This window comes from Diceros bicornis, chromosome 11 (assembly GCF_020826845.1).
Source record: "Diceros bicornis minor isolate mBicDic1 chromosome 11, mDicBic1.mat.cur, whole genome shotgun sequence".
In the NCBI taxonomy this organism is placed as follows: Eukaryota; Metazoa; Chordata; class Mammalia; order Perissodactyla; family Rhinocerotidae; genus Diceros; species Diceros bicornis.
The window spans coordinates 38246652-38258880 of NC_080750.1; the positions used below are offsets into that span (position 1 = coordinate 38246652).

The 12229-nt window shown below is 35.8% G+C and overlaps 1 protein-coding gene across 1 annotated transcript in view; it reads right to left on the bottom strand.

Annotated features, from left to right (window-relative positions):
- The window catches only part of IQCM (IQ motif containing M), a 334584-nt gene that overhangs the window by 276095 nt on the left and 46260 nt on the right, over window positions 1-12229 (bottom strand). The window contains exon 5 of the mRNA XM_058549817.1: window positions 8643-8743. Within this exon, the coding sequence (XP_058405800.1) occupies window positions 8643-8743 (101 nt within the window). The remainder of the gene's footprint in view (window positions 1-8642; window positions 8744-12229) is intronic.

Below are 12229 nucleotides of genomic sequence, written 5' to 3' on the forward strand. Positions count from 1 at the left end.
AGGAGACATCAGTACAAATGTTACATGGGCAACTTTACGACAATACTTTTAACAATTTAGACATATCCCTATAAACATAACTTACTAAAACTGATAGCAGATGAAAATAGTTTCATCAGCCCTCATTTTATTAAAGACATTTAATCTATGATTTTAAAATTCCATATAAAGAAATCTGCAGGCCAGGTGGCTTCATTAGTGATTTTCCCCCAATATTTAAGAAAAAATAGCACAATCTTACACAAATTCTTCTAGACAACAGAAAAAGAATAGTTTCCAACCCGATCCTGACAAGAATATTATAAAAAAGGAAAATTACAAGCCATTTCTCTCTACAATATAAATGAAAAAACCCTCAACAGAACATCAGCAAATTGAATTCAAGTTAGGTTTATTCCAAGGTTGAAGATTAGTTTAACATCTGAAAACCAATGAGTCTAATTCACTACATTAAGAGAACAAAGGAGAGAAATCATATAATCATGTTAAGAAATAGAAAGAAAATCACTTGATAAAATTCAACATTGATTCATGATAAAAAAGAAAAACTCTTAGCAAACTAAGAACTTTTTAACATAATAAAAAGAGCCTATAAAAAACATTATACAGGGGCCAGCCCAGTGGCGCAAGCGGTTAAGTGCGCGTGCTCCGCTGCAGCGGCCCGGGGTTCGCTGGTTCGGATCCCAGGCGCGCACCGACGCACTGCTTGGTAAGCCATGCTGTGGCGGCGTCCCATATAAAGTGGAGGAAGATAGGCACAGATGTTAGCCCAGGGCCGTCTTCCTCAGCAAAAAAAAAGAGGAGGATTGGCAGATGTTAGCTCAGGGCTGATCTCCTCACAAAAAAAAAAAAAAAAAATTATACATTATATTGAATGCTCATATATATGACAATTCCTTCTGAGATAGGAAATGAGACAAGAAAGCAGCTCACCATTTGTATTTTACCTTATGCAGAAAGGTTTAACCAATGCAATAAGGTAAGAAAAAAATAAATAAATGGTCTAGAATAGGAAGGAAAGAGCAAAAACTGTCATCATTCATAGATAACATGATTGTGTATATAGAAAGTATAAAAGGATCAACAGATAAACCAGATAAACTACTAGAAGTAATAATTTATAAAGCCCATAAGGATATAAGGTCCATGTAAAAAGATCAACTATATTTCTACAGCCATTAAAGGGGGTAGAGGCTGAAATAAAATTTTAAATACCACTTAAAATAGCATCAACAACATCAAATGCATAGGAATAAATCTAAAAAAAGGTATGCAGAAAACTATAAAATATTATTGAGACAACTTTAAAAAGGCCTAAATAAAAGGAAGGACATATCATGTTCATCTGTATTTTATTCTAAAAATTTCTAAGTTTTTCTCAATTCTCAATCCACCTGGAGGCAAGTAAATCTAAACAAACATTATCTTTATAAAATCATGATAATTATGGCATGCCTTGCGAAATTAAAGTTGAAAAAAAGCTATTGAAATAACAGACAATGATAATAAGAAATTCAGAATAGAGGAAGAGCAAACCTAAAGTGCTTCATAGTCATTTTATTATCCCAGGGAGGATAACATTTTTGTTACATTTTACTATGTTTAAATAAATATTATTTGTTTATCAAAAACACCTGAAAGAAAGTGAAAAGACTAGCCACAATATAACAAAGCATTAGTATCAAGAATTTAATAGCAGAACTCCTCCAAATCTAGGGTGGAAGCAAAGGGATAGAATTTGGGAGGGGCACACAAGGAGATGTTAGTTGCTATCAATATTATAGCCCTTTTGCTGTGAGGTGATTTTGTGTGTATTCATTATAATATTAAATAATACAAAAAATAAAAGAGGGCAATTCATGGACAAGTGATGATAATGCATCACGAAACAAGGATTTCTAATAATCTAATTCTGGATACCTGAGGCTTGACAATAAATACATGGATACATAGATAGGCAGATAGATAGATAGACAGACAGACAGATAGATAGATAGACGATAGATGATATCTATAGATAGATAGATAGATAGATAGATAGATAGATAGATAGATAGATGATAGATAGATAGGAAGAAGGAAAGAAGTGATGCCAGTTTTCTGTTGTTTGGCTTTTTTTTTTAACTAGGAAAGTTCTAGCCACCCGAAATAGGTATGAGTCCTAAAAACAAACTACTTTAAAGAACATTAAACCCCTATAGAATCAGGTTTCTTATGTTTTCTGGTTTTATTATTTTTATGCTTTTCTGCCAGTTCAGCCAGGTTTTTAAACTTATCTTTGGGCCGGCCCAGTGGCTTAGTGGTTAAGTGTGCGCGCTCTGCTACTGGCGGCCTGGGTTCAGATCCTGGGCACGCACCGACACACTGCTTCTCAGGCCATGCTGAGGCCGCTCAGCATGTATCCAGCTGTATTTTTTATTCAAGACGAAAATAGCATATTAGAGTGCCATGGGTGAAAATATTTATTCTAATAAATTAGATAACTTTCCTTGTTGAATAGAAAAAATAAATATGAAAATTGGTACCACTCTTCTAGAAAATAAAATAGCAGTATTTTCATTCATCCAACAAAATATAGTGAGCACTTCCCACGTGCCAGGAATGATTCTGGGTCCAAGGGATTTAGTAGTGAATAAATCAGTCAAGGGATTTAGCAGTGAGCAAATCAGTCAAAACTATCTGCCTTCATGGAGATTATATTATAGCAGGAGGAGGCAGGCAGATAAAACCAGATTAGTAAAATAGGCAATATGTCCTGAGGCCTTAAGTGTTAGAGATCAAAATAAAGTAGGAGAGGTAAACGGAGCTGGGAGGTATGGTTGCTACTATGATAGGCTGGTCAGGGATGGCCTCACTGATAAGGAGATATTTGGACAAAGCCTGGAAGGGGTGAAGGAGTGATGCCGTGACATCTAAGGGAAAGAGCTTTCCAGGCAAAGAGAATACCATGTACAAAGTTCCTGAGTTGGAAACATTAGGTTTGAAGTACCTATTAAAAATCTAGGTGAAGGGGCCGGCCCGGTGGCGCAAGCGGTTAAGTGCGCGCGCTCCGCTGCGGCGGCCCGGGGTTCGCTGGTTCGGATCCCGGGCGCGCACCGACGCACTGCTTGGTAAGCCATGCTGTGGCGGCGTCCCATATAAAGTGGAGGAAGATAGGCACCGATGTTAGCCCAGGGCCGTCTTCCTCAGCAAAAAAAAGAGGAGGATTGGCGGATGTTAGCTCAGGGCTGATCTCCTCACAAAAAAAAAAAAAAAAAAAAAAAAAATCTAGGTGAAGAGGGCTGGCCTGGTGATGCAATGGTCAAGTTCACGTGCTCCGCTTTGGCAGCCCAGGGTTCGCAGGTTCAGATCCCAGGCGCAGACCTACACACCGCTCATTAAGCCATGGTGTGGCAGTATCCCATATATAAAATAGAGGAAGATGGGCACAGATGTTAGCTCATGGCCAATCTCCCAAAAAAAAAAAAAAAAAAAATCCAGGTGCAAATGCTGAATAAGCACTTGAACATGAGCTGGAGTTCAGGAAAATAACCAGGTTGAAGATATAAGTTTGGAGTTATCAGCATATAAATAGTATTTAAAGCCATGGATTGGATAAAATTACCAAGAGAATGGGTATAGCTAGAGAAGAAATTCAAAAATTGATCACCAGGCCTCCTATGAACATTGGGGGGCCCCAAGACTTCCAGGGGAGTTAAAAAAAAAATTGGAGCTTAGAAGGAGGTCTGGTTGAATGGTGCTGCTCTTCAAAGCAAGATTTTGGAAATATTTCAAAGGTCTCTAGGCCATAACTATCAGAGAATATATGTAGTATGATGGAAGGCAAAATCATTGGAGGAAAAGAGCTCAAGGAACGGAGAAGCCAATAAATTGGAGAGTTTATTCATTTGGATATTGAAATCACAAAGAGTTATTACACTAGTGCTAGAGAAAGTAACAAGGATCCAAGGGCTAAATTCTTTAAGATAAGAGAGAATGGATACAAATCAACAGATTACCGTAAGAAGGAGACGTAATGGAGGATATAATTTGATGACATGAAATTCAAAGCTGGGAGTTTTAGGGAAGAGGAGGGGTAAATGATGTGAAAACAGCATAAGGAATTAGGAAGTCACCTCTCATTTCCAATCCTAGAGATGTGAGGCATGGTAGAGAAGACCATCACCACCTGAGAGAGCAGCAGAGGAAGAAATGGCCTCAGGGGTGGCGACAGAGCACAGATTTCAGTTAGACCAAGAAGGTGAAGGGAACACTTAGAAGAAGTTAAGGATTTAGGAGTTTTGCAGATTACTGGCTATGAGTTCAGGGAGAAGAGCAAACAGGTTTCAGGAGTGGGAAGAGGGAAGAATGAAGTCAGAAAAAAGACATACAATATTATACCGAGAGTGGGGTTTTGGTGGTAAGAAGTGATTTGGAAGTCCTAGGTGTCTTGTTGAGACTAATGTAGACAGAGTTAAAGGACATACTTAATGAGATTCGTCCTGAGGGTCTCAAGGCTGTGAACCTGGCAAGTAGGGAGCAGTAGGAAATCTTGCCAAGAGCAGTCTGGGGGTCGGTCCTCTTTTCTCCCGCCAATGATTATGTAGAGAGGTTTTAATATCTGAGAAGCAGCCATACAGAAAAAGAAAATTTTCTAACCTTTCATCTCTGTCATTGAGGCAGTTTGATCCTTTCCTTGAGAATTACAGTCGATGAAGCTAAAGCCCAGAGAACTGAAGGGATGTGCACCCAGCCACATAGCAAGTTGGTTCTTATGTAGGGCAATGTGGGCTTCTTGGACACATCTCCCTTCTTCCCAGAACTTTCTTTTGAAAAAGTCTATTAAAGAGTTTCTACCATGGGCCTATTCCCTTAGAGTCATAAAGATGGGAGAAAGCTTTGAAATTACTGGTGAAAGGGGTGCTTGAGGAATACCAGTTTAAGAGTGACCTACCAAACTTATTGGAATAGGAGGGTAAACAGGCAGATTCAAGGTCTAGAACAGGATGCTAACAATGACAATGGCAAAAATAGTTGAATCCAGGAAAGGCCACAGTGATTGCATTTACACCATGACAATAAACCTCTCTTCCTGAGTTCAGTGCTGTGATAGTGTAAGTCAGTGCTGTCATGAGGTGTGTCTCGTGCTTCTAGTAATACATCCTTTATGATAGGGTCAAAGCTAGGTGGCCAAACACTAGATTTTCAAGTCTATTATGCTTTACTCTTTACATCTAGGGAATTGTAGCTAATAATCATAGCTCACTTTTATTAAGCATTAGGATGTATGTTATACACTTTATAAGCATTATCTAAAAACTTTGAGGTTGGTATTGTTATTATTCCCCATTTAACCAAAGACGAAACTGAGTTACAGGGTGATTAAGTAACTTGGATGAGGTTTCCCGGATAGAAACTGGGCAGAGCCAGAATTCTAACCTCATCAGAGTAACTAAAATAACTCCAGTGCCTTTACTCTTAATCACTGTGCAGTACTGCTTTAAAAGGCAAGGCTTCAAGCAGTATAAGATATATACATTTATATATATATAAAATAATAATATTATTATTATATCTTATGGTCAAGTGGATAGAAATCATGACTTTGTCTTAATTTCTATGTTCTAATTTGCTTTCCTTTTTCCTTTAATAAGAATAATTTTATATATATATAATAATAATTTATTATAAAAAAGAATTGGGCAATTTTAATTTAAGAGCCCAGTAAATTACCATATATCCAAGAGAAAACCACAAGATCTACATTCTTTCACAATTTAAGCTACATTCTATTATTACATAGACCTCAGTGACTGAGACATTCAGTGAAGCTGTGACTGACTAAACTGAACAGAGTTATAATAATGATGGGAAGAAAAGCTTTGTTGTGCAAATTTTTAGGCTATAGTCTTAAAATGAACTAAAAAATTAACAAGCATAAAAAAGTATTCATTATTTTTCACCCAAGACACAAAGCCAGGGCCACACCTAGGTTATTGAAAAAGAAAATCAACGTTTTTCACATTTTACTAATGTGAAATAAAATAAGTCACTGGTCACAAGGCTTCAGATATTTCTGCCCTTATAAAAAATGTTGCAATTATAAAAGAGTGGTTTGGCTGAAAACAAAACAAAAACTTCACATACAACAAAGCAGCGATGAAATTCTCAGTCTTATTTGATTAAAAATACATTTCATTTTAAGAAAAAAAGAATAGGGCAGGCCCTGTGGCTTAGCAGTTAAGAGCTCGCGCTCCGTTACTGGCAGCCCCGGTTCGGATCCCGGGCGCACACCGACGCACCGCTTCTCCGGCCATGCTGAGGCCGAGTCCCACATACAGCAACTAGAAGGATGTGCAACTATGACATACAACTATCTACTGGGGCTTTGGGGAAAAAAAAGGAGGAAGATTGGCAATAGATGTTAGCTCGGAGCTGGTCTTCCTCAGCAAAAAGAGGAGGATTAGCATGGATGTTAGCTCAGGGCTGATCTTCCTCATGAAAAAAAAAAAATCAGAGATCTCTAAGGAAAAAAGAACAGCTACCCTATAACATTTGGAAATGATTTTTATTGCAATTTTTTACACTTTCAGCATGTTCAACCTTCCAGCTCTCCATGAAGTTATATGAGACTTATATCATAAAACCAATAATCGGCCCAACAATTTGATTTTAAAGCATATAGAATAAACTACATAATATCTACTGATTTTTATGGTATCTCTGCAGTCTACATACAATCAGTGTAAACAAGAACTGTAAAAAAATAGTGTCTGGGGGCTGGCCTCAGGCATGTACCTACATACTACTCATCAAGCTATTCTGTGGTGGTGACCCACATACAAAATAGAGGAAGATTGGCACAGATGTTAGCTCAGAGTGAATCTGCCTCACCAAAAAAAGAAAGAAAGAAAAATAACGTCCAGTACTATTCTTTTCAATATTTATAATTATTGCTGTTATTATTGTATTTTACTTTCACAAATTCTTTTTTCTTTTAGCAGTTATCAAGATGCAGCCTAGTATGCAGAAACAGACATACAGATACACATATAGAAGTATATTCCATTTGTGTAGCTTCTCCTTTTAATTTGTCTTCATTCATTCATTCTTTTAATAAATATTTATTAATGCCTAATATGTGCCAGTCACTGTAATAAGTATAGAGTCTTTAGCCTCCAAGAAGTTATGGTTCCATTAGTAAATATTTCAGATATTTCAACAGAACATTTTTGCAGGGATAGAACCTTTAGCAAATCTCAAAACACCATGTAGGTAACTGCCCATTCTGCCAGCCTTCTAGCCACAATTTCACAATAATCTGTAGCTAGTAACCGGGACTCTCTCAACAAATATTTTAGAAAGGTCTTCTATCTTTTCTTTATGACTAAACGGTGGTCAAGGCCCTGTATAGTAAGCTCCATGTATATGGAAAAAGAAGACAAATAAATTTCTACATTCAGACTAAAGCCATGAGAATTACTGAACCCTTCAACGAGCTACGAAGCTCCTCCACAAGGGGAAGACACACGTGATTTATCTGAGGTGGATGGTATTTGAAAACAGAGGCTTTCATCAACCGTTAGGACGATGTTGAATAAACTCTAACTGTCACAGAATTAGTAGAACTTTCACTTATGAGGTAGTTAAGGGCTGTAAATCTCAGCTTTCAGGTTATCAGATTTCAAGATTATTATCTATTAAAACTATTTCACCCATTAGACCTTATGCTTTATGAGGAATTTTTGACAGCATTTACTTCTTCACTTACATATTCAATTCTAGACTCAATTAAGACCCACACATTTTTCTACTATCCTGGGGCCTCAAATTATCTGATCAAGATTTAAAAGAATTTAAGCTGTGGACCAACATAACAATCAAAATTTTTAAACAGACCTATTGCATGTGTTCAAGATTCTGACATTATTCACAAATATTAACAGTTTTGGTGAATATTGGTTGGATTAATGAAAATGTGTTACATAAGCATCCACCTGGTGCTTAAATTCCCTCTATAATAACCCAAACAAATAAAGGCTGGTAAAATTGTAGTTGAATAAAGGAAATTTTATGCAAGAGTGCCTTGAGCACCCAAGGAGGAGATTATTCTGCAAATTTTCAAAAATTTCTTCCAAAATCAAAATAGTCCCATTCTACAAGAAGAGTTTTCCCCTTAATGACAGCCTGAAGCTCAAGAACATGAGTAACAAGTTAAAAACAGGGCAAACTACAAAATAGTTTCTTTGAATCCATAGCCCCTAGGTCTTCAAGTAACTCATCAAGTTCCAGAGAATTTCTCAGTCACACTTAAAGGACTTTAAAGAATTATCTATACTTTCTTTTGAAGAATTATGTAATTTTTTTAAAACAACAACTCAACTATAGAGATACTTTCAAAATTATTAGAATTTATCCTTATACTTTCCTAAAATCTTTAATATTCACACACATTAAAAAAATCAAATCTCTTAAGTTCAAATAAGGAAACTGAAAATTAGTAGTAGTTGTTTCTGAAATCTCTTTATCTTTTGATACACTATTTGAAAAGAAATATAAAGGAAATGACTGTTCAATACCGGCTATTTGACTTCTCATTTTAAATGAATGCAAAATAATGAAAATCACTGTGTTGCTACCAACACTTAGGCAATAAGACTCACCATCTTCTTCCAGAAGCCCCATGGAAGAGGAGGTCCTGGGTTGCAAGGGCAAGCCAAGTTTGATGATAGGGCAGCCATATAATGGATCCAACATTCTGTTTTCAAAACATCAAGTTAGAGCTTTAAGTGATTTTATAGTCCATATTTTGTAATACAAACTTTCAAGACTAATGTAATAGGATTAGATACTAATCACAGAGAAAAGACCACTTGTCTCCTGTCAACAGAGACTACACCTATTGTACCTTCAGTGCCCTGCAGGGTAAGGGGCACATAGTAGGCCCTCTGTAAACATTTAGGACTGAATGAAGACAAAATAATACCAAATTTTGCTGGCTCTGAGCGTGAATAATATGAACATTTTCTTTCCGAACAAAAAAACTAACAAAAATCAGAAAAATGAACATGCATCGTATCTATTCCCTCTCTGTTTTGCAAGAGATTTTAAGTAACATGTCTTCCTACCATGACTTGGAGACCTTCAACCAAGTCAGCTGAATGAAAAACCAAGTACCATGTAGAAACTTTAGAAAATGTAAATAAGCAAAAGGAGAAAATAAAAGTTACTACTAATTCACCACCCTAATATTTTAGTAATAATTGCAAATCCTGAAATGCTTCCTATGGGCCAGGCACTAATCTAAGCCCTTTATGTGTCTTGCCACATTTAATCCTCACAACAAGCCTCAGGATATTTACCATTATTATACCTATTTTATAAACGAAGAGACCAAGACATTTAGGAGTTAAGTGGATATAGTTCAGATTACCCTAGCTAGAAATGGGTGGAGCCAGGATTTGAAAACAGGCAGTGGGGCTTCAGGAACTAAGCTCCTTATTACTACTTTATACTGATGCCATTTGTCATGGTTAACATGTGTAATATATTCTATACCTTTGCTATGTTTATGTGTATATAAATGTACGTGAACTTTTTAGTTTATTTTTGCAGTTTATATCATGAATATCTTTCTTTGTAAAGGTACAAAGATGCACATTGCTATTTCAGCCCATTACATAGCATTCCATTGTATGGATTTAACGTACTGATAGTTTATTTACCAATCTTCTTTTGCTGGATATTTGGGTTGCTTCCACTTTTTTGTTATTTATAAATAAGGATGAAAATCTTTGAACGTTCATATTTGTGCACCTGTCCAATTATTTTCTTCTCTTCTTATAAACATTGAGAAATGGAATTGCTAGTTTAAATGTTACATAAATGTTATAGAAATTTTTAGGATTTTAAAACATTTTGCCCACCAAAAGCCTAGGGTCTATGAGAGAAGAGAGTGTGACTGTCCTGTTCAGAGTTTTAAATTAGGTACATAGTAGGCACTCAATATAGCACATAAATGACTGACTTCTAGGATCCATTAGTCTAGCTGTCACACACGTGGTCACTCTCCTGCAGTTGGTCAAAGAACTGAGGTATCCCTAATATGACAAAATCATATTTCTAAGGGAAAATATGAGAGGCTTAAGTGTTCAGGAAGTTTTGCAAAACTCTATTTGAAATTCTAGAATTTACTCGTATGCCACTAAGAATGGGGCCAAGATACACTGATCGGTCTCAGTTTGCTTTGCTTTCGTCTATCTGATCCATGGTTAAATATTATTTAAAACTCCAAATTAGAACTATTAACTGCATTTTTTTCAGTGATTCCCTTTTAATGAAAGATTCTAATAGAAGTAGACCACAATTTATCCACTTAACCCAAATATTTTACAAACATTAATGTGAAATGGTAGAGTCATTTCAACACAAATGTGAAATGCCATGAGGGATTCTATCTCTATTTTATAATATCTTCATTTTATTATTAAATTGATCAGAATAATCTAAATACAAATCATCATGTAACACATAGCACGCGCTCACTGATCACAAAACTAGGGGAAGAAGTCCAGGCTCACTTGCCTGAATTACAGAATGCATTTACAGAAATGCAGTTGTCATAACTTCAAATGTACCAAATATTATCAACTAAAAAATTAGCTCTAAGAAATAAATCAATAATAAATGAATTTCCTTGATGGAAAATTAACATTTAGAATGCACTCACATTTATCATTATTGTCATAAAAAGAGTATGTTAACGTATGATAATTAATCTTTGAAGTTAGAATTCAAAGGTACATTGAAGAACTTCACTTCCTTCAACTTAAATTTGAAAATGCAGAAATATTCAATTTTGTTTTCCCTCTACAAGTCATATATACAGATCTTTGGGAAAAGGAAGAAGTCATACATTTACAAGATTCTATCATATGTCTTCAGGTATTGTCCAAGGAAATTTCTTTTGTTGGGCCAATATTTTTATGATCTACCTAAAAATATTACGTGTCACCTTCAAAAATTAGTATTTTCCAAGGCCTCTTCAGGGGAACTGAAATATATGATTCAAATATACAACTTCTCTGATAGGGGTCTATTTGTCTTGAATAGAAACCTTTCAAGAGTCTCACAAAAAGTTGGGCAATTCATGCTAATTAGTCCTAGACCCTATCCCTGCATTGTTAACCATCCCTTACCTGATTTCCTGACTGATTCAATTTTCCTTTCTGTTACTTATATCCTCATTGCTAAGTTTCCTTATCTTCATTATGTGGTGAACTAGATTTCAATAAAAATTTCAGTTTAATGACATTTTGTCTAGCTAAGCACAGGTTTTCTGAAACCCTGAGCCACCCTGTCCCAGAACACTTATTTGACTTTCCTTCTCCATTCCCATCACACTTCTAACATTAATGAAATGAAGCTAACTGCTAAGGTAGGAAACAAGTTACCATGATAAGCTAGCTAAAAATAAAGACAAGGTAGCCCGGTGGATTGAAGTTCAGGCTCTATGTGCCCGGGCTGTCCTTGGAAGTGCATGTACTTGCTCTTAATTTCAAAGGGTGTTGATCTTCCTCATTAAGCAGGACATGTTTTCATTAAAAATGGAAAGTTAAGGTGTCAAGAGACCTTTATCTTCCACCAGTTGCAGAAGAAATAGTTCTTTGAGAAATATTCAACTCTCTTGAGAAAGACATACTGAAAGATATTATACCCGATCAGATTTATTACTAATGAGTGCTCCATTTGTCCCTAAGTTGTTATTATTCTTCCTTGGGTTACTGGCCCCATCTAAATATACTGCAAATGGTAGATTTTCAAATTAGTTCAGTTAACTTGTTATTAAAAGCTTACTTGAAATTCTAAACTATTTGGTTTAATTGGTATATTAAATAATATTGTAACAGTTACCACTCTGCTAGACCAACCTGGGTCTTGGGTTAAATAAAGTAATGGCAGAAAGGAAATTTTTAAAAACTGGTAAATTCTCAATACAATCATTTCATTTGCAATTAATATCTTCCCTTACCATGGATAAAAGCAAACCCTCAGTATTAAAGGGTACATACATTTCACTATTCCAAATTTGAGTGTTGATTACACTTAAGCCAAGAAAGTGGTTACTTCTGAGCATGAATCTTCTAGTGTTAAGCAGAGTTCACAGGATAAATGTTGGAAGATCCATAACATTCTTTATAGCCATGGCAACATTTTCTCAAATTTCTATTATTTATAACTATGCCAATTA